This window comes from Cottoperca gobio, chromosome 5 (genome assembly GCF_900634415.1).
Source record: "Cottoperca gobio chromosome 5, fCotGob3.1, whole genome shotgun sequence".
NCBI lineage: Eukaryota > Metazoa > Chordata > Actinopteri > Perciformes > Bovichtidae > Cottoperca > Cottoperca gobio.
In genome coordinates this window covers 8,387,613-8,411,058 of record NC_041359.1, presented here as the reverse complement: position 1 = coordinate 8,411,058, position 23,446 = coordinate 8,387,613, and the positions used below count along the sequence as shown (strand labels likewise).

The 23,446-nt window shown below is 41.5% G+C and overlaps 1 protein-coding gene across 1 annotated transcript in view; it reads right to left on the bottom strand.

Annotated features, from left to right (window-relative positions):
* Window positions 1-1,638: 1,638 nt before the first annotated feature.
* The window catches only part of LOC115008778 (succinate--CoA ligase [GDP-forming] subunit beta, mitochondrial-like), a 57,485-nt gene continuing 35,677 nt past the window's right edge, over window positions 1,639-23,446 (bottom strand). Inside the window, exons 3-10 of the mRNA XM_029432593.1 lie at window positions 22,709-22,808; window positions 21,581-21,671; window positions 19,753-19,905; window positions 18,726-18,815; window positions 16,820-16,916; window positions 12,292-12,453; window positions 10,916-11,058; window positions 1,639-1,757 (exon numbers count right to left, since the gene is read on the bottom strand). Coding sequence (XP_029288453.1) covers window positions 1,680-1,757; window positions 10,916-11,058; window positions 12,292-12,453; window positions 16,820-16,916; window positions 18,726-18,815; window positions 19,753-19,905; window positions 21,581-21,671; window positions 22,709-22,808 — 914 coding nt within the window. The 3' untranslated portion in view covers window positions 1,639-1,679. The remainder of the gene's footprint in view (window positions 1,758-10,915; window positions 11,059-12,291; window positions 12,454-16,819; window positions 16,917-18,725; window positions 18,816-19,752; window positions 19,906-21,580; window positions 21,672-22,708; window positions 22,809-23,446) is intronic.

Sequence of the window (23,446 nt, the reverse complement as noted above, 5' to 3'; positions counted from 1 at the left end):
CAAGGATCGTATCAAATCAGGCCGGGGAAAAGCCAATTACACCGACAATAATCTCTCGCTGTACTGCTGCCGGCATGTCTCGCCATACAGAGCAACAAATACCTGAAACACGACGAGTAGGGAGGAGGGGCACATGGGAGAGACGCGACATTTAAAGAGACTAAATCTGTGAATGCTTGCTCATTAGGCTACACAGTTAGTCGAAAGGAAGCCAGTATTAAAGTATCAGACTTTTTATTTAGGTGAGAGAATCGTAATCTCACTATTTTTAAGGGTGGACAAAATTGTTAAAACATTAGATGAAGCACACCACTACTGCTGTCCTTGCAAGTGTAATACTGAGGGTTTAATGGAGGTGGATAGCAAAGAGGAGCTGGTGGAGAGGAGACTGTGTCTCAACCCATGACCCTGCCCTAGAAAACCCAGGGGGGCTGCAACAAGAGAGAGGGCAGAAGGGCTGTTGGACTTCAGAAGTCAGAAGGTTAATGCGAGTTGTTAAGAGCCTTGGGCACTGTTGGAACACACACAAGCTTCAGGAGCACATGATCTACAGAGAGGAATAAGCAAACAACGAGATGCATGGATACACATATACTATGTGGTGCAGATTTAATATCTTCACACAGCAGATAAACACGCATAACAGAAAGAAGGGTCCAACCTCATCTTAAAATGATCCGTCTACCCTTAGATATATGGCATAAAGGCTGACTTTAATCTTTATACTCAAGTAATTGTGACCTTGTGTTATGCAATATTTTAATCAATTTCAGCGTTTTAGACTCCAAGCTATAGTATAAAAAAAGAAGGGGGGATATCGGCAGTTCTTCAATGAAAGGGTGAGGCTTTAACACGATCTGTTTTTCACCATCTTCCAGTAAAATCAACATCAAAAGCATTTATATTATGTGTCTGGGTATGCTTACAATAAGGTTATGTCTGTACTGTACGCAGAAAGATGATGAAGACTTTTTGTTTATGGAAGTACATTGCTAATCGCTGGAACAACCTTTTACAAGTAAGTCTGCAGGTAAATCAGTAATTGTTAATCTTCCTTTCAACCCTCAACCGCTGGCATGATGCACAAGTATCTCGGTCTGTCTGTGGTTTAATACCATGAGGCTCTGTTTTCTGAGTTTCCCCCAGTATAGCAGCCCTGTTGAGTAATATATCATTATAGCCATATCATTTGCAGTCTTAACAGAAACGTATAATATGTGAGCCTCATGGGATGACAGTTGAAAACAGTCTGAAATTAACAATCAAAGTATCTGCTAATATAGGTTGTTATGACTGCACCGTGCGCCTCATGCAGCAGTTAATGATGAGAAGGACAAAATACATTTTCAAGGCTGTGTCATGTTGTTAGATTGTTGGCTGTTCTCCTGCTTAATAATTTACAGGAACATTCTATGCTATCATTACAATTAACCTGTGTTTCAGTGACACGGGCTTAACCTCGACGAGCAACTTCAAAACATCACCCGCATTAATAGCACTAGAGGACGGCAAAGGGCAGAGTGTTTGTGGTGTCAGTACATGGTTCAGAGAGCACCAACGATCTCATCAACTTTGTGTTTGAGTGGCCTCACATAATCTCTCAACATGTGCACACATAAGCGCCAAGGGAGCATGAAATGAGGGAGGTCTAACAGTCACACTTGCCGCAATGTCTCTTCTCAGCACTGGACATGGCTGTCGGTGATGGTGGTACTCCCCTCATGTCTTGGAACCGGGACAGATGGAGAGATGGTGAACTGGAATGGTGGAAAAGGGTGGAGTGACAACAGCAGATGGTTTGGATGGACGGAATCTCCATTTATAATACAGAGAAGAGTAGAAAAAGAGGTTTGTAAGGATAACACTGGCTAGCAACAGCACACAGAATTTATTATGAGGCATTATCGTGGGTTAATGATCCATGACTATGTTGAAACCATGTGTGAAGTGTAAACCCAGCAGAGCCGCCGCTCTCATGGCATGATATTTATAGCTGGAGAGAATCGTGGGTTAGTGATACTGCCAAGAACAATGGTTCAAGTTCATTTTAATTTATTCTCTGGCTGTCTCTTGGTTAGCAGTGGGATGTGAAATACATGCAAATAAATGCAATGACCATTATGCAGCGCTCTACCAAGGACCTGCCTCACGGCAGCAAGTGAGAAACTTAAGAGTAGAGTTGCATAAAACCCAGAGTTATAATCACAACTATAACAAGTGTGACTCATAAAACTGTATAAAACTGTGCAACACAATACACATTTCTATTGTCTATCATTATGTAAAGAGGAAGAAACATCAAGCAGCTCTTACAGAAGCACATGAGGAGAAATTAAGTCCTGCTTTGCTAAGCCTTTCCTCTGAGAGCTCAACTTCACAAGGTCGCTCAATCACATGCGGCTCCCCTACCCCGTAGCATCTAAATGCCCTATCTGATCGCTGCCTGGCTCGCCCTGGCCCCATGGTGTGAACCAGGTGCTGCGATGACAAATCGCTCCTGGCAGCAATAAGAGAACAGAGAGAGCAGAGCTCAATTAGCTCGTGCTCCAATCCCAGATCCTCTATTGATTTCTCAGGGATGAGGAATGGCAGACAGGAGAAAGCTCAATCAGACATGCCCATGGGACACGTCTCTACGTGTGTGTGCGTGCGCGCGTGTCTGTGTGTGTGACAATCAACAAGGGACAAATTGGTGCCAAGACAAGGTGCTGGGATGAGGTGAATACATTAGCAGATCCATAGTCTTTATGCATACATGATGGTTAAGTAATAGTGTTGTCGAGTGACGGTGCAGTGGAAAATGACATGCGACTTTATTAGCATGCCGTGCAGTCCAAACCCAGATCACATAGAGATGGAGACAGACAAGGCATTAGCTCCCGGAAGGACAAATCAGCTCCATGGTGCATCTCTAGACAACTCCTTCACTTCATCTTTGTATTGTAAGAATTTGGGTTCAAGAGTTTAGACAATGGGGGATGTCAGCGGGAGAGAGCGGTGACATGAGTGTTATTGTCCCTTCACTTGTTATTGCCTCGTCTCACTATTCTAACTATTCATGTTAGAGGTCTGTAACTCTCCCCAAGCTCAAAAGAACCCTTGGAAACGGAAATAAAATTGATTAAACTGCGTACCACTAATTGCGTCTCAAATGATCTCATACACATGCACAACTCTGCAGCTGAATGAATCTTGCTTGCCCACTTGTGCGCTCTCTGTGCGTCTCTCCTGCATGCTTTCTCTCTCTTTTCTGGAGCTACTGTATGTCCTATTAGAAAGCACCTGTTCACTGAGCCAGCTGGTGTCCAGCACACGCGGGAGCAGCATGGCCTTCACCCATTTAGATCAACTGAAACACTGAAAGGCTAATCAGTCTCCCAGAAGACAATGAACGAGCCTCCCGTATATTATTGCATCAGTCAATCAATCAATCATTTATTAATGACCACCAAGCTTTCGCTGCATGACGGTGGGCAAACTCAATGTGGCAGTGTCTGTAACATCAAATGTAGACATATCAACATCACATTAGACACATGACTAACTCAATTATTCACATATTACCACAAGATCAACATTCACCGGGAGTATAAATATAATACAATGCGTGTAAGACTAAAATGACAAACTTCTTTCCAATGCAATAATTGTAACACAAACAACGTAATAACTCTAAGTAAATCTGTACAAAAGTATCATAGCAACTTTTCTAAATAGCATCACATTACATTAGTTTTTAAATCACTTGACATTTCTTTCCAGCTCTTGTGCAGCTACTTCAAAAGAAAAGTGCACTCGTAGGCTGATTTGATTCAACTCGTCTCTTTGTTTAACAAGTTCTGTGGGATTGAGCTCCGAGGACTGAGCAAGTCATGTCAAGTCAGTTGGAGCTGATGTTTTCCCGGGGTTGATGTGTGTTTCGGGTTGTTATCTTGCTAGAACTGATATGATCCGCTGGCCAAATTCCTGGTGGTGTTGCGTGCTTATGAGGTTTGCCATAATGGGCTTGTTTTGAGACAGTTGTCACTCTGGTTAAGATCAAATACTCTTTATATGCCTGTACTAAAGCAGTATCACAGTTCATTTAGCCGACACTTTGGTCTAAAGCGACTTACAGAGTGAAAACAATCATGAGGATACGACTCCAAACAGCAAGAATCTTGCAAGTACATTAGCTTCAAACAGGACAAATCAATGTAAGTGCTACATACAGAAATGAGAACATATTAATAATAGACTTTCTGCTGACCTGATATTAAAAATAGAACTATCAAGACTTCAACGCACCGCTGTCACTCTAAAGCATAATTAACATACTTAGTTTTGCGGCACCTATAGGCTTGTTTACACAACATATGGACAACGAGGAGAAATGTGGTTAACAAACTTATAATGATCTAAACCTAAAACAGTTGCTTTCTTAACAGACGTCATTGTATAGAAAATACACAAGAACTGCATGAAAAGCTGAACTTAATGTTGTGCCAAGAAATGTGTAAGAGATGTTTATCTGATATGTCCATCTGCTTTATGGGTTTCTGAGTTCATGGAGCAAAGCCTGCATCAGGCGAGTCCACCCACTCTGCATCGGTCTGCAGACGTGTGCTTCACTAAGGCTGCACGGTGGAGTTTTTAACCTTTGCCCTATATCTTACTGACTTTCAATGTACAGCCTTGAAATCTAAACAAACACCAGTTATATGTTTAAACTGAATCAGAAACCCACACAGTAATACACAATGTGTCCACATTGCATCTGGCTCATGATGAAGACATTTCAAGGAATAACACAGGGTCAGTGGACTCTGGGTTTAGCCCATGGTATACAGTAAGCTTCCCACATTGTTGCAGTGTACTCGGCTAAAAGTGGTCCCACAATGGTAAAAAAAACACACAACCCTATATCTCTCACGAACGCAGACTTTTAATGCAGTGAAAGCAAATCTGCAAGAACACCATTATATGTGGTAGAGCCATTTTCTTATAATGGCAAACCTACCTAATAACCTGCACAGCCTATAAATGAAAAGAGAAATTATTCACCTGGAAAGCCACATCTCTCTTAAAGCACATAAAACCACAACGCTGCCTGTTACAAGAAATGTTCATCGTTTCTGTGGCCTGGCCTCAATATGGCAGCCCCAGTGCGCTGGCAGGACTAAGTACTCGTCCCTCCACTGCTGGCCCCCTATTAAGTACTTGCGCAATATTCTGCGCACTGGGAATGAACTCCATTACCATGGTAGCTTGTTTTCCCTTTTTCTCTCCTTCTCTCGACGGCTTTGCATTGCTTGTGTTTATAACACAGGGAGCCAACAACTCCCAGAGGCCCCTCGGCTTCAGGCGGAAAGGTGATTTCTTTCCCTCTAAAAGAACACACCATGGGGGCTCTCGCATCACAGGTGACTCTTGTGATTAAAAGTTGTTGGGGTCCGTAGGGGCGGGTGGCATGCATGTGCGACAATACACATACGCATTTGCACCTATTTGGGTTTCTGCACAGTGACTTAATGAGCTGTTTGATTTCCATCGCAGTCATGCACCCTAAGGACACAGCCCTGTAAAATAGGGCTCCTTCCACTTTCTCCTGTGAAGCGTGAAGACAGGATGGTGCATTTTTTTACAACCCATTTCTGTGGGTCACATGGTCACATGGCTTGGACCAGAGTCTCTGCCTTTCTGTGACGCCAAACATGTTGAAGTGCATTAGACATGGACTCAGACATCTCCATATGGGGACGGAAAAAGGCAGCGCTCGGGCTCCTGTGAGATTTAGCTAGCAGGCATGAAACCGAGCTCCTCACATTGACTTTAACAGGATTTAGCTAGATGAAAGGCTACAGGGAAGAAAGAAGATACAAAGAAGCGAGAGACTGGGAGGAAGTAGAAATGGAAAAGAGAGGAAGGAACCAAAAGAGGAAATTGTGAGATGACAGATGGGCAGGAAGACACACAGGGGCACCGTTACAACTGTTCAGAGATATATCATGAAGTAAGTGGTTCTTAAAAATACTAATAAAGACATTTTAATAGAAAACAGATGACAGGGTTGGAAAGGTAGTGATAGTGGAGCATCCCCTGTGGAGGGGGAGATGGGACTTAAAGCTGGCCGAGTTCAGAAGAGTCACTGCAGCGAGGAGGAAAGTGGTTGGGACCAAAGATGAGTTAAAGCAGAGTCACTGAGCTGGAAGGAATGCAGTAGGTAGTTTAGCTTGAGGGCAGTGGGGATTGAAACACTAGGGGACATGCATAATAATTCCACACAACCAAAAGGAGGTAAACATGCAGGGATAATTCAGAGGGGAACAAACTAAAGACTACACACACTCGCCTGTGAGCCTCAGCATTTTAAATTGAGATAACACACATGCCTGTGGGAGCTGAAAAGATGTTTCATGATCAACAGCGCCATTATGCAACAACATTAACACATGCATATGAACACACCTCCATATCTGCCCGGGAGGTGGGTCGCCCAGCTGAACTAATGCTAATGTGCCAATCTGTGCCTCTTTCACCTCAGCGCACGCCTGCTTTGCCTTAAACAACGCAGCAGCACGGTGAACTACAGCAGCGTGCAACACGCCTGCAGGTAACAATCAAGAGAGCAAACATATATATGCTCTTACCCAGAATCACATACTGTATTGTATGCATGCACACAAAGCGCGGGTCACACAATATGTCAGTCTGTGATTACTTTACTATGATAATATCAGGAAATGGTTATGGGATGCACTGTTGCCACTTTTTGCTATATTTTCTTTTATTTGACCTTTTATTTTTTTTCTTACAGAATGTTTTTTGTTCTTCCTCCATCTCATTTTACTTTTTGCACTCACAGACACACAGAAGCACTGAGCGGGAGGCAGAACATTCACAACTCACAATGACAGAAATGTTACTGCCAACAGCGTTAATAGAACAAAACATTTATTCTAAGGGGGAACAACTCCATCTTCCGCCGCTGGTTCACTCAGTGTAGTTGGAATACAGTGGATTCTGTAGACAGTGGTGGGTGTTGCCGATTGTGAATTAGAAACACGAAGCTGATACAGACACAACTAACTTCCCCCCTGAACTCCATCAACCCACACACACACACACGCACGCACGCACGCACGCACGCACGCGCGCACGCACACGCACACGCACACACACACACACACACACACACACACACACACACACACACACGCAAGCTGCTCGAAGTGCTTATTAAATGCAAGCATATTTTAAAGACGTTAAGTTCACTGGTTAGAAGACACTTAAGATGCAGTGTGTGATAACACTGTATATCAAAATGTGTTCACCTTGAGGGGGGAAAGATTATGTAAGTATACGACTATACGACTATTCATTTGGACCAACGATGTGAGATCTGCTTGTGAATTTGTCAAAGTATGCAAGGTAGTTTTCTTTACACAATGGTAGTGGCCCTTATAGAGACATACAGCAACAATAAGGGTGTGTTTAAAAACAAAACGCCATCATTTACTGTAGCCCATAAAAATTACAGAAAACTGCCGTAAGCCCTGAGAACAAAATGGATGTCGAGTTGGACAAAACATCCATCTGCCACTTTCTTTATGGCACAGGCGCGAGGCAATAACGAGGTAATTTGGCTGTTGGTATTTGATGCCTGCTCCTGCTTCGTGCCTACAGGTGATGTGAGGGAAACCTCAATAAATCCTGCCATTCTGTCAACAGACTGTGCTATGACTGGAGATGAAGAAAGTGGAGCTATTTATTTTAGCATGAAAAATAAATATGTCTCCGCTTAAAAAGCCGGGGGCCGGAATTCAAACAAAGCTGAATGGTCTAGTACACCCAGCTGAGCTACATAACATCTCACATATATAACACACACTGGGCAACACAGAGCTTTATGACTTCCTCTGTTGTTCTCACTTCACATACAGTTTCCCCATTTCATTAGTTTTCTCTTCCCCTTTCTTTCAAAGAATAATGATGTTTAAGGTAATGAATGCTGTAAGTGTAGATACTGGAGAAGTGAGCAGACAAGAGAAAGGAGGCTTTGTCATCTCAGGCTATGTCTCTGCTATTCAGTGCCACCAGTACACTCGCATCACTTCCACTCCTCTCAGCACAATGAGCCTGAGACATCAAAGCGGTGGACTGAGAGTGAGAGAGCTGGAAAGAAAAAGAGACTGAGGAAGAAATTCACCACAATGTACCCGTTTTTTGTGGAAATGCGTGGCGTCATTACAACAGGATGCCTCCTGCTGTACCGGCTGCCTGGCTGCTGAATGCACTTCTGTCTTTACCACAGCATACAAACTATTCCAACAGTCACAGTACATACTGTAGCATCTATTCATGTATGCAGCGGAACATTAATGGCCTTTTCCCTACAGCTGCTATCAAACTCATTTTATGCAGCAGCAGTGGAAATCAGCATCTTCATAACATGCTGCCAAAACTATTAGCTGAAAGAAGAAGAAATGTTTTCAAAAAGGTGGAACAATAATGACTTGAAATACAAGTCAACCAGTCCGTCTGGGACTTCAAATGGTGAATAAATTGTCAACAAAGGCTTTCATATTTGAAGGCAATAAGCACTGATTGGCTTAACAATGCTCTCACCATAACTTATTGACACTGAGTCAATCATTTTGCCTGATTATATTCATTTTCCTAGGGACTGATTTTAATTTCAAATTCTGCTCATAATTTTGTGTTTGGAAGTGGTAATTTGTGAAAAAGAGAAACTAAATGCAAATGAGTATCTCTCTGTCTCTCTCTGTCTCTCTCTCTCTCTCTCTCTCTCTCTCTTTCTCTCTCTCTCTCTCGTGAAATGATTAACATTCCCTCCACAGATCAGAGCAGGTTTCTCAGCTCCCCTGGTTGAAATGCTAATGGTGCTTCCAACCCAGTTTAATGTCAATCCTATTCTACTTTTTTCCCCCGTTAGGGAGGAGCTCCCTGTCTCTATTTCCATACACAGCAGCAGGGAGGACAGACAGCAGGCTTATTCTCCCATCTGGATCCAGGGAATCAGCCCAAGACAGAAAGAGGAGGAGGAACAGGAGGAGGGTGGAGGAGGATCCTCTTGTCTATGCGGGAGTGTTTTTTTGGAGGCAGTGCAATGAATGAAGACTTTAAAACCAGACTTTTTGCTTCTGCAGAAAACCACCTTTTTAAATGCTTGAATAATCCCATACCAGGAGAGAGTGACTAGTCTTTGTCATTTTCTCTCTCCCCTGTTGATCAGTTTTTTTTATTCCCCATTTTCATTTTCCCCCGATCAACCATCGAGTTGTATTCATGTGAGACCAAATAGAATCTAAACACAGAGGAAGTCTGAGTGAGGCAATAATCACCTGCAGGGTTGTTAAGGTCGGTAAGTTTTTGACATTCATCTATAAAAGGGTGTGCAACACGGGTCTGTTCACTGCTGTGCCATAAATAGGCAGAACACAAAATTGCTACCATTTCCAGACTCGTATCACAGTCGATAGGTTTCACAGCCTCTCCATGTTTCATGGATTTTTTTTAATTAAGAAAGATAGCATTATACTAATCCAATTAGAAAAGCAGACATGCAAAATTAAGGGAAAGCTGAAAGATGCCACCTCTCTCGTAGGGGGCGACTCCACTGGTTGCAAATAGAAGTCAATGAGAAAATGACCGTACTTTGTACTTGATATATTAACTTAGAAAACATTTTCCTAATGAGTTTATGGTCTCAGGTCTTCTTCGATACAGTTTGATGTTATGGTCCCATTTAGAGTAAATTAGAAGCAGGGTATGTTTTAGGGCGTGGCTACTCTCCGATTGACAGGTCGCTACCACTCTGCGTTGTCCAGTTTGAGGGTTTTCCTCTTCATATTTTAACTCTTTCCCAGTGCGTTTTCAGTTCATAAAAAACTTAATTGTAACATTTGGGTTTCCTTAAAATGTCTTTTTCAGTGTTCGGTTGTACTTTGCTTCACCTTCTCGTGTCACTACTGGTTGCAAAAAAACAAGATGGTGACGGCCAAAAGGGCAAACTTGAGGCTTCAAAACCGTAGTCCACAAACCGATGGGTGACCTCAGTGTGACTACGTCCTCTTCCTATATACACTCTGTGTGTGAGAAACCTTTAAAAAAAAATTCAAGCATTTCCTGACAAGACAACCCAACATGTGTAAATAAAGGTTTTTAAAAAAGTGGGGCAGAAGACTGAATTGGTATAGAAATGCTACTCTGTATTACAACCACACCTCGTCAGAGACGCTAACAGAAAGGCAACCGGAGATCAGTCCAGGGATGTGAGAGTGACAGCAGCGGTGGAATTAGCAGTGTGATGACTGTCAACACACAATCTGCACTGTGGTGTCGTTACAGGGCTCATATTGTTTAGTTTGAAGTTATTAGCTTTCTGAACATAGAGCTGAATCACTTGTAAAATACCCCAAGCTGCCATTCATCCTGAGCTGCAAGACTTTGCTTGCTTTTGAGTTAAATGTGAGTTCATTTGAGTTGCATAAGAGCATGCACTGTGTGGTAATATGCATGTGTACATGTGTGTGGATGCGCATGTGATAAGGACACTTTAAAAAATGAAATGAGTTTTATTGCCAAGTACATAGCAGCGATCTATCATGCCACTGCAACTGAGAATGATGGCATATAATCACTAAGGCCTCCCAGACCGTGTTTCTCTCAGTGAAACATGGACATATGCCAAGGTCCCTAGTCTAATGAGCGCTTTTGTGTCAGTGAGAAAGCGGTAACCAGACAGACAGGGCTTTATGAATGTGCTATGACAAGATACATGACTGCAATACCAAAGACTATTCAAAAGGTGATGCTTTTTTATTCTGACTTTTACTTTGAAGATGTGCTTTAAAATAAGAGACCAGCTTGGCTCATGTTATAATCAAGCTATTTTTTAACGGTTTGTTCCTACCTTAGGGTCAGCAGTCAGCAGCTTAAAGGCCTCGTACACCTGCCTCTCTTTGACTCCTCCCCCCAGGTCGAGGAAGTTAGCTGGCTTTCCTCCATGCAGGTCAATGATGTCACATGTGGCCATGGCCAAACCGGCTCCATTCACTATAAAAAATGTATTTGGTCAGTTCAATTTATATGCAGAAATGTATACGGGAATAGAGAGGATAACTGAAAAGCAGATGTATTTAGCCAAATGGAAGATGCCTTTTCAGAGTGAGACAGATATACCCGTTTTCTATGGTTCTATAGCCTAATGTATAAGTATTTAATAAGTGTAGTGAAGTTAAATCTGAACATTAAATCCAGGCTAAAGTCCAGAAATTGAGACAATAGTCCCTGGGAGGAAAGCGCGACGCAAGCAGCCATGAGTTTAATAACATAATTAAAACAACATTACCACGGCTGAAGGAAAGATGACATTTACTGTACCAACACCCACAAAGGAATCCAACAGTGAATTATCAATCTAAGAAGAGCAGATAGCTTTAAAAAAGAAAGAAAGAAAGTGAATCAGTTGATTCAAGTCGAGCAACACTGAATATGACTTGACTCCCGACATCAGAGAAAAGAGCGTTTATTAAAAGAGGCTCTGCTGCGCTTTTTTTTGCGGCCTGTGCCAACCGCAAGCGCAGTTACCCTGCTGAGGTGTGCCGCAGCCAAGTTCACAAACATGTCTTACGTCGTTTGGTTTAGTCAAGCTGTACTTGTGTCCTGTCAAGCTCCCCGACCGAGGTCTCAATAAAAGGGAAATTCGCTTTAACAGCTGTCAGTTTGGTGGCTTACAGAGCTCTCAAGGAAGCTGCAGGGCCTTAAAAGCTGTTGTTACTTTAAGAGCGGCTGGGAGCTGGGGATGCAGAATGTGTGCGTGTGTGTAGGGTGGTGGTGGTGGTGGTGGTGGTGGTGGGGGGGGGGGGTGGTAGTGCTAACAGACATCTAATGTGTTTATGAGGCCACGGGGTAAGACGCACAAGCACCTGTTAGTGCTGCTGTACACTGTAAAAGCTTTGATTTATGACAAGAGAGGGGCCCTTTAATGAGAATGCTAACAATCTGGCTCACTGGAGACTTTCAGGGCGGATTATAGCTAATTAGAACACATTGGTTACGGCAGCATTCCTTCTGGAGTCCTCAGAAAGCTGCTCGTAATGCGGACTGGAGGAGAGCCCAGGCTGCCTTTACTTTGACCAAGTTTTAACTGTGCCCGAGCTTTTCACTTATGCGACTTGAGAGACACATTAAAGCTTTATGCCAGGAGGGGTTCGCTTATGGGAAAATTCATTTAATGGTTGGCGTTTCTGTGTAGGAATGAGTTTTGTTAGGGTTTTGTTTCCATACCAAAGCAGGCAATGTTTCCATCCAGTCCGATATATTTGAGGTCCCACTTGGCTGCCTCCATCTCCGTGGGGTCGCTCTCAGTCATGTCGTCCATGGCAAACACGTCTTTCTGACGGAACTCAGCATTGTCGTCGAAGCTGATCTTAGCATCAAAGCAAACCACTGGAGCAATGACAAAGGCAGAGTTAGGAATTTAGACAGAAACAGAGGAAGTACAAAAGTGAAGAAGAAGGAAAAGGCAGGCAAGGGAAGAGGACTTTAGACATAAAAATAAAAAATAATTATCATTTCTTAAACCTGAAATTAATGAACTGAGGGGATTCCCCTCGGCGTACTGGTCTTAATTACTTCAGAAGTTGGCTCACTAAGGCGTGTGTTTTTGACACTGCCTGGATGGGTTATAATCATTATAGTAAATGGACATTTCCTTTACACTTCAAAGAGAGTACATTTCAAAGAGACCACAAACTACCTGGAAAGATAGCAGGCAAGAAAAATATAATAAATGAGTGGAAGGGCTTTTTATATCACATCAACTCAACATGGTGATAGTAAATCAAAGGAATAGTTTGACATTTTGGGAAAGTGAGTTTAATACTACTGACATTTGTCCGTACAGTAAATATGTAGCTGGAGCCTGCAGCCAATTAGCAAAGCTTAATAATAGAATAGTAATAATAATAATGTTGTAAAATTGTATAGCACCTTTCATACAAGAATTGCAGCCCAAAGTGCTTCACAGCAAAAACATAACAATTAGTACAAGGACCGAATAAGAGCATTTACAGAACAATAATCAGTGTAGAAGTAGAATCAGAAGTACCATTATAAATAGTATAAAATAGAATTAAAATAGTATAAAATAACATTGGCACACCATTCTTGTAAATGTTTTAAACTATCAGAGCCATATTTTGAAAGCATGAGATCAACAATGGGCCCCTGTGGCCCTTCAACTGGTTTACTCCCTTTGCTACACATTCCTGGTAGTCTTTGGATTTACGTTTACAGTGTCAACCTCTTTATAGACCTTTTAACGTATAAAACACAGACGTCTCCGTGAGTCCAGATTCTCTTGGTTAAAGCCCGCTTCATAAACAAACTCCTGTTTGTTAAGTTTTATGAAACCTATCGGTTAAAGCCAGTTTTTCTCCAATATATTCTTTAATCTTTCACTTTTCCACTAATTGTGTAAAGAACATGTAAACACATTTATCAGAGAAACTTCCTCTTTTTCCCCGTGGTAACACAGTCTATTTGATCTCAGGTTTTTCAAAAATACACACTCTGAAATGTATCGCAGTTACCTTCACACATTCAATGTTAAACCAGTTATAGCAACAATGAACAGTACAGAATGAAATCATTTAAATTAGTTTAAAGTGGCACAAAGTAGCAACATTAAAGATTGTATAAAATATCTCCATTAACAGGCTAAAGTAAAGAGATATAAAATATCACCATTAAAAGGCTAAAGTAAAGAGATATAAAATATCACCATTAAAAAGGCTAAAGTAAAGAGATATAAAATATCACCATTAAAAGGCTAAAGTAAAGAGATATAAAATATCACCATGAAAAGGCTAAAGTAAAGAGATATAAAATATCACCATTAAAAGGCTAAAGTAAAGAGATATAAAATATCACCATTAAAAGGCTAAAGTAAAGAGATATGTTTTTAGTTTACTTTTGAAGATACCGACCGAGCTCGCCTCCCTAATGTCTGCAGGTAAAGTGTTCCATAGCTTTGGTGCATAATTGCAAAAGGCTGCATCCCCGAAAACACCAAATGTAACAAAAGCAGCCAGCAACCCTGAAGCTTACTAACTTGTGCGTCATATTTTGTTTAATTTGTGCAAACATATGTGTAAAACCATCACATTGCAGTTTTATGGGGTTAGGTGAAGTTAGACTTGTCTCGTTATTGCTGTGAGTTGCAGCTGGGAGTATGCAACGCCTACCATCGTCTTTCCACCTGTTTCTCCTCTGAAGAATGAACTCTTGAGCCTTTAATAGGTCTACTTCTTACTCCTAACAGTTTCTCACCTTCAAACTCTTAAGGGCTAAGATGCTTTATGAATAACTTTTATTTATATTTAATATCTTTACCTATACTAGGATCGAGTCTGAACTGTGAGGGGAAATTCTTAGAAAGCATCATAATTCTAAGAATCTTCTTAGAATGTCGTCACTAGTAGCAACTGTTAGTACGAAGAAGCTTTATGAACACAGTCCCAGGAAATCAGGGATCCCGGCACATTGCCTCAAGTCCCCTGATGTCTGCCTATTCATTTAAAGAAATTCAATTCCAGCTAGTTTTTAGACAGCTGGGCTCTTTTTTTCACACCATCTATAAACTATTAACCAATCAAATTATAACGACTATTTTGGAAGGCTATTGATGTCTCTACAAGTTTTATGCGCACATCGACATGACACATGCGGCAGGCACGCTCTCCTGGGATTGTGGAGTAGACGTATGCGTCCTGCAGGTGAAGTTGCACAAATGTATTGTTGTTTTTGTTTTGACACATCCATTATTGTAGTCCATCTACTAAATGAATTCAGCTATAACTAAATGAGACAAAAAAATACAAATTTTCCACCCTTGAGAAATGTCCCTTTCCAACACACGTCTTGTCCAATGTCTGCGGGAAATTGCAGCGCTCCCTTGTGACATGTGAACAAATCGAACCCAAAAATGAGTTGATTTTAATGTGAAGCTTGTCTACAAAGCCTGCCTCCATCACAGCCACTGCGTCGGCCTGCTGGTAGAAACGATGGAAATTCACCGTTTGAAAGGATTCATTTTATTCATTAATATTCATAAGAAATCATGAAACAACACACTTCTCTTGTCAACCTTTGATAAAGCATACTTTGAACAAGAATCTGCTTTTGAGGAAAATAAATAACATCAAAGAAGTGATGCATCTTCATCGTGTTGTAAATACGTCTCGATAGGACGCTTCACAGTCAATCTGTGTTCGGCGCCACATAAAAGACAATCACTCTTATTTCTTTGGGAGAAAAACAAAGTTTACTACAAGTTCAACGACAGTGGCGTCACAACAGCTAGAATATGCTGCATGACTTTCTATTTCTCATCTGAATGATGAGCACTTGAAACGTTTGCCTGCTAACCTCCACTGGAGTTATGTTGTGAAATGTATGTTAAGTGACACCGAGGGACGGAAATGTACACATTTCTCAGTTTTCTTTGGGAATTTGAGTGTTTTCATCTTTCAGGGAACACTTAAGATGGGGAGAGAAACACAAGCAACCACTGTAGAAACTGGACTGAGGCAGGCTTTGAGACCTGTAGTGTTAAAAAAAGAGTTACAGTTATTACATACAATCTAAAAAATTTTTTTGACAAATCATGTGGGACAATTAAAGTTGACAGGTGACAAGAAAAGTGAGAATTGTGGGATTGTTTTGAATGTCGTACAACAGAGAGTGTCACTTGTTGAGAAGGGCCAACGACCAATTTCGACGTCCATCACTTTACATTACTACCACTACTTTACAGCATAACAATGGAGCTGAAGGTCTGGCTTTAGACTTCAATTATTGATTTTGATTAGGGTCGTACGAGTGTTTCTTTTTATTCAAAAGACACAAAGGTAGAAGCGTTAATAAAAAAACACTGCTCAGTTATATGTAGCAAAAGGTTAAGCGATACGTTGTATTATAAGCTATTTTCTATATACGTTTTTTTTGTTTAGCTGTTGAAGAGTTGGGCTAATAATTTTAAAAAACCTATTAAAGAAATGTTATCACCTAAATTAAAACCAATAAAAATGTTTTGTCATTTCTTTTTAAAGATTATTTTTCTGGGCTTTTTGCCTAAAGCAGCCGAAGATAGACAGGAAAGGGGAGAGAGGGGAAGACTTGCAGCAAAGGGTCTGGGACCGGGGCGGCTGCTGTAAGGACTCGGCCTTGTACTTGGTGCGCCCGCTCTAACAGGTGAGCTACCAGGACTTTAAGGCTTGATAAACAGCATGTATACAGTATGTAAATGAAATCAAGCATTCTGCTTATCAGATGTTTTTTTTTACATATTTATAGAGTATCCCCTGAGTGGTTACTATTTGACGACCGTGGAGTAAATGAAGGATGTTGCTGCTGCTGTAATACCTCATTACTAGTTGATGATAGACTGTAAGCCTTTAGTTAATCATCAACAACTAGGACTCATCAACAAACATCAACATCCTATGAATATGGAAATCTCTGTTCCCTGAAGCCATTTGGATTTTGATCCAGACAAAGTCATGCTGACAAGAAACTGACGTCAATGTGTTGCAATTACACTTCGCATTCTTCAATGCATTCAGACCCGAGGAGAGAAGTGTGCCTGTATCCAGCAGTCGGTAATTAACAATTGGCTGCGTTCAAAGAACGGCTCTCTATTTAAAGTGTTTAAGTATTATGGATGTTAAACATGATTCAGGGACAACTATTGAAAACAAACATACGCATTCACACATAATGCACACAAAGACAGGAATACGATACAAGGTACCTTGTCCTTGGGGAGTTTCTCCGAGAGGATTGACTTCAACTTGAGTGGCGTCGACTTTCAGGAACAGATCATAGAGCCTCTTAATCTGATCTGCTGCCTGCAAGTTCCACATAAGAGAGTAATTATTACCTCATGGTTCGGCTCTGAGCAGCCGACCCTGCCAAGGCCACTCAGCCTCCCACACAGCAAACATGAAACATGGCAAATCACCTTGAACATCACGCAGTCTGAGTTTGTTTTCAAAAGGTGTGACAACTAATAGACATGGATTAAATCACACACTAATGTGGTTACATAAATATATAGCAATATAATGCACTTTAAGTAGGGGGGGGAATCAATCCAGCATAGATGACATGACATAGTGCGTGGAAATATTTTATCGATACTCGGATGCCAAGTATCAATCTTTTATTATATAAACTATTAAAATTGCAAATACTAATTAAACCTTTTGGTAACAATTCCTCTTTGAAACCACTAGATGGTGCTGGTTTTTTCTGGTGAGGTCAGCAGGTAAAGTTGCACCAGGAAGTTGGTGCAAACAAAGATGTCAAACTGTAAAACTTGTAGTTGAACAAAAGGAATAGGTCGCTATATATGTTATCGCAATACTCAGCATAATGCAAAGTGTTTAAAATCGCAATAAGATCATATTGTGATATTATCACATCGGGGAGCCTCTAGTGCAGGGGTCGGGAACCTATGGCTCTTTCGATGACACAATATGGCTAGCTGACAATTTTGAGCTGACATTTTTAGTAATCAAGTAATAAATAATGATACTGTGTCATTTTAAAGTAAAACATTTGGCAGCGGATTTTCCTTTTCTCCACCCTGTCTCTGACTGTAGGTGTGTTCGCACATGTGTGTGTCGGCAGTGAATCCCCGCCCTTCGCGAAACCGAGCAGAGGAGAGTGCATCAGGCTAAAGTGAGAACAGCAACACTTAAATCATCTCAGTCAAAATCCCCATTTTTAAAGCCTTTCAATTCATCTCTCTATTGCATCTCTCTTTAGTAATGAAAACATCTTGGCATGGCATTGAAAGACTTCTGAATGCACAGTTCCAGACAGTCCAACACTCTCACTTACGACTTATGACACTGATCATGTCATCCCACAGCTTATTCAAGACAGTAAAGGTACTTTAGAAGAATTATGCAATTATCTCTGAATCAAAGAGTCTGGCAGCTGACTCACAGCAACCAAGGAAAGGCATAACTGACAATGTAGAAACTTAACAAATTACTTTCTATTCCTGTTCTTGCCTTTTTGAAATCAATACCCATTCAGTATCCTGCAAAAAAAAAAAAGATTGCATACAATTTGATGCGAAAAAAGCTCAAAACATCCTTGACTCTCAACTTTGCTTCTCTTTGCTTTTCAGATCTACTTGGCTGATTTATACGTATTCCATGTGCTAAGAGTCTGAGCTAATCTCACTTCTCACGCCACTGTGTCTGTGGAAAAGAAAACAAATGAGTGATCTGATGCCAACAGACAAATGGTTTCGACACCTACTCATCTAGAATGTGAGCGAATACTGCCTGAGCAAGATCTGTAAAACTTGAGGTGACAAGAAAAAAAACTTAAAATCATCGGCAGTCTATTGTGACAAGTTCTGTCTCTTACTGCATGATTCACTCCAAAAAATCAATGTAAGGCAAGTTCTATGAATGGTATCATTAGTGATGTCAGCGGATCGCCCTCAGCCGGGCACAGCGCCGTGCGTCACTGCCAGATATATGACAATAGACCACCTGGCAAGTGAACCTAGTGTAAGGACACCAAGAATATCCAAAGTATGGTCTGTTGTCAATGAGGATACATCCATCTGTGTATGCGTGTGTTTAAAGTAGATTTTCTTTGCATTGTGTCTTTGAAGCCTTCATTGCGGCCATTACCTGTCTCTGCAGAGGTCCTTTGAAACCCAAATTAGCTGCCATGCGAAGTGCCTGGTCGTCTTGCACGCCTTTGAATATATCTATGACTTCCTATAAGATTCGCAGGGAAAGAGAAAAAGGGAGGGAAAGAAATTTAGAAAGGAAGTGAGAGAGAACAAGAGGTTCAACAGCTTGGCTATAATTGGACACAAAGCGGACGTTCATCTTAAACTGCCGACATCATAATTAGGTTGCTAGTGGCAAGCTGCAAGACATGAAGAATAGACGTGACTTGGAGCTGAAACGGTGGATTTATGATCATCAGACTCTCGTATCTTCAGATGGAGAGAAACCTTTTTTCCATAGGTATAACAATGCATGGACGGTTTAAGGGTGCACAGTGGTAGCATGGAACTGTGGCTGTCGTTAGCTGGTACAAAACAATTCTGTATAAACTATGTCTGGACCGCAGAGATTTTAATGAGATGTGTGAAGGGGTCGTATGTGTTGGACAGCAACACCACGGCCGTGTATTTCACATACAAACTCTTCTGTGGGAAATAATGAAAGACATAAATCTCAGCTGGATCTTCACAATCTGTTCTAACATCTGTAGACGATAGCAAGGACAGATAGATATACAGCAATAGAAAATGGAGGCAAACGCCATCTGTAATGCTTTAACTGTACATCTGTTAACAATGACAAGGACCTGTTGTTGGGTAGCCAAGTGACTACAGCGGATTAAGTTCTATAAATGGAATCTAATTCATAGCAATATAAAACACAGAAAGCTGTTAAGCTTCTGTGTATTTCTGTATGTAAACATGTTCAGCTTCTGCAGTGCAATGCAGGCAGGACAATGCATTTAATTGAATTGGCAGAAAATACAAACTGATCACAGACTCCATCTGTAAGGCCCACTGGGCAACAAACATTGGCATGATTTCAAGCCGAATAAAACGTTTATTGATTAAAGAGCCGATACATTTCCGATATTCTTCCCGTTGGATGTTGTAGAGATTGGTGTAAACCACAAATCATATACCTTAAAGATGAGTTCTGGGGAGCTGGCTGCTACCTCCTCGATGTCCATACCTCCCTGAGGGCTGCCTACCATGACAGGACCATTACAGGCTCGGTCCATCAGGATGGCAAAGTAGGTCTCCCTGGTAATGTCCAGGGCCTCAGCAACCATCACCTGGATATGGCACAGCAGAATAAAGAGGGGCTGATGGAGGAATGCAGCTACGGTACTAACTTGACATCACGATCACACAAAAGGTACCTACTGTAGCCCTTGTAAAAACCTCATTGATTTTTCTTGACTTCCCACCTTAGTATTTGGTGAAACTTAAATTCTTATATTATAGTACATCTTTCAAAATGTTCACAATATTCAATGCTACATTGAACACAATGACACTAATAAGCAGGGTCCATAGAATCTATGAAGCATAGCTCATATGCTATGAATGAGAGAAAGGGAGACAAAGAGAGAGGAATTTACCGCTGAGAGTCGGCAGATAAGCAGAAATAGGAAGCAAGCAAGGCTCGTTTGGAAAAAACGAGAAAAAAAACCCAGATAGGAGTCGTGTGGTGGTTAATGGGCCCGCAGGTTTTCGGATGAAGTGTTTGTTTGAACATGCACAACCCTTATGTTCTGCTTCCACCCTATCACCCAGCAAATGAGGATGGATAGCCTTCTCTACACTCCATGTTCACAGACAGCGCCCCTATCTCCTTGTCCAAATGTTGTCTTCTCACTCTTAAGTTCCCCGTCAGTCGACTTGTAGCCTGATTTTTCACTCAGGCTTAACATATTCTATTTCCACCATCTTTCCTTTTCACCTCAAACCCGTTTTAGCTTCCTTCAGTCTTCTTCCACATCCATATTTTACACACCCTGTCTAATCTTCCCTCATCTTCTCTCCTCATCCCTCTATCAGTGCCATGACAGCAAATCCATGTAGATGCTGAAGTGCTGTCCCCTTTTCCTGTGGTGTTCTCTGCTCTGTGGTGCAGTACGGGTTGAAGGGTTGATGCGAGCTCCATTGGCAGGTTGACAGCTAAGCTCTGGCTGTCATCTGGCAGACCAGGTTGTGACTGTTACTGTACTCTTCAGGTCAGTTATCGGTTGCTCTTGCCAGGTCTGATTTCAGTGCCACTGGCGAAAGAGGATTTTCCTGGTAGGACAATTTAGATTGCCCCTTGGAGGTCACGTCTCCTCTCACTTACATCCAATTCAACTTTTTCCGGGTTTATGTTGTTGTTTGTTTACCTTTTCCTCTGCCTCTGACACATGGAGTTATTTCTAAGCTTTGGGAACTTCCTAGTCCGCAGGTGCTTTCTATAAAAAGTGACACTTGTTTTATTCCACCTAAACTCTGCAGTAGGAGTGGGAGCAGAAGTAAGGTGGAATGGGGGAAGCAGAGGTAAACAGAGATGGGGAGAGACAGACAGAAAGAGAGCAGGACCAACACAAGAAAAAGACTGAGAAGGCTTAATCACCTGGAAATGTCTGTTTTGAGGAGGTACTGCATGCAGCATGCGAGCAGAGAAAATTATATTCCTGCTTGTTAGAGGCACACAGAAACAGTTGTTTACCAAACACTTTAAATTCACAGTGGGCCCGGTTCAATTTATGCAATGAGCCATAACACCAGCCAGCGCAAACCCACAGTAAACAACAGTGGACGGCTACTATTAAAACCTAGTGAGAGAAAAAAAAAGAAAACATAGCGCCAGACTGCCTTCACAGTCATTAATTTTATAGAACTGCATTACTGGACTCAAAGCCTTGAAATGAGGTCAGGAAAAAAAACACGCAGAAAGAGCAAAGTATATATCTTTCTTTCCTTCAGTCAATGGCTCACCGTTTTCACTTTCACTCCATCTTTCGGTGTCTGCTTGGTAGTCAGGTTGAAACCCAGCATCTTATTAGCCAGCTCACCAACCACAGCAGGGCTGAAGGAGAGAGGGTTACACGTCAAACAGTGTCCTTTCTAGTCTCAATTTTAATTAAAAAAGAATCACTGAAAAGCAAACACTTACAAAGTGAAAGATGAGAAAAGCAGGTGAACTGACAGATGAATGAGTATTTCTTTATCTCTCCAGAGTTGTTTTCACTTGAAGAGAGATATGTCTCAGCACTTTATGTAACCTATTCTGACAAAGCACAGTTTTTGGATACTCTTTGGTACATCTACACATCGCTGTGAATGAACCTCAACTTATACTCTGTTTAAAAGCCTGCATGCTGCTCTGGTTTCGTTAGTGAACAAAAAGGAAGCCGGGGTTGTACTCATTCTTTGATAGATGAGAGAAAGGTGAACTGTGCACTCGTGTCACTGTCTGGGGACGATAAACATCAGCATATCTCACTTTAAAAAAAGATTCCGGCCATTTTGAACCCTGAAGTAGGGTGACGATGATACATATCTGGGACACTTGTTATAAATCTGTTTTGCCTTTAAGGCGGGCAGTAAGTGGCAGGTACCTTTACTAAAAAGATCACACTGCTTTAGTACATGGGACTCTGGCAGAGGGAAATGCTGGGAATGAGCAAAGAAAAAAAGTATTTCAAGTTCTTGTTAAGCATTTTGAAAAATACACAAGATTTCAGAATTTCATTGGAGGAATACACACATCACACTGTGTAATGCAATTCTATCCTCGAACAAAATAAAGCTCAGCAGCGGCACGAAACCCAATCAACCCGGGAGAGGAATACTCCATATGAGGTGCAAAACTCTTCTGCCGACCTTAAAATCCCCTTTTCAACATTTAATTGAGGGTATTTGCTCGAAAACGAGACACTGGAAGAAAGAAAAACTGTTTACTTGGAGCACAAGTAATCCTGACTGTGTCTTTGTGTCTGGGGAGCATCTTCACAGAGCGCTTTGAGCCTCTTCACTCTAAAAGTCGCTGTCGCAGGAGAAATAATATGAATCCATCTCCCTACAGGAACTCGCAGTGGGAAATGTAGATAGGGCCATACTTACTCCTTCGTTAAGTGCACTCCACCTTTAAGGCCACTGTCAAACACACCCTTGCCTCTGCCACCGGCCAGAATCTGAGCTTTCAACACGATCTCCTTGGCATCTGAAAGACATGGAGAGAGACAGAGACAGAGCACTTAAGAAACACGCTCAGCACCTTTAATGCCCCCTTGAGTCTGAATCGTATCTGTCCATCTGATTGAAGGAAGCAGGGGAAAAGTAAAAGAGGGGAGAGTGTGATATGTGAAAAGATTAGGCATTATGTGGGGAGGGAGAGAATATTTACACTCCAGAGTTTAGCACTTATCCCCAAGGAAAATAGCCCGAGCACTACATTCTAGTACAGGAATTACTGTACCCATTTTGAAATGGTGACAAAAATATCTTTTAAAACAAGACTAAGAGTCCACAGTGAAAGTGATAAGTGAAAGAGTTGGCCTGTTGATGGCACTAGATGAAAAGTCAGGGGATTACCAAAATCAGTGTTTCCCCTACCATTGTCTTGGAGGGGCGCTGCGCCCCCCCAACGGAGCCCCGTGCCCCCCCTGAAATTCAAGGTGTTTTGTTTTTTTCTAGATTTTTATTTTTTTTACAATTCACAACTCACTTTTCACATTGACAGGTGCTCTTTTATTAAATAAACTAAACGCTTATTTTATCGATCTAATTCATGTGCACGTTTCAGTTTGTACAGTCTACTTTGCGCATCCACATTCTCTCCTTCGCTCTGTTTTGCGAAGT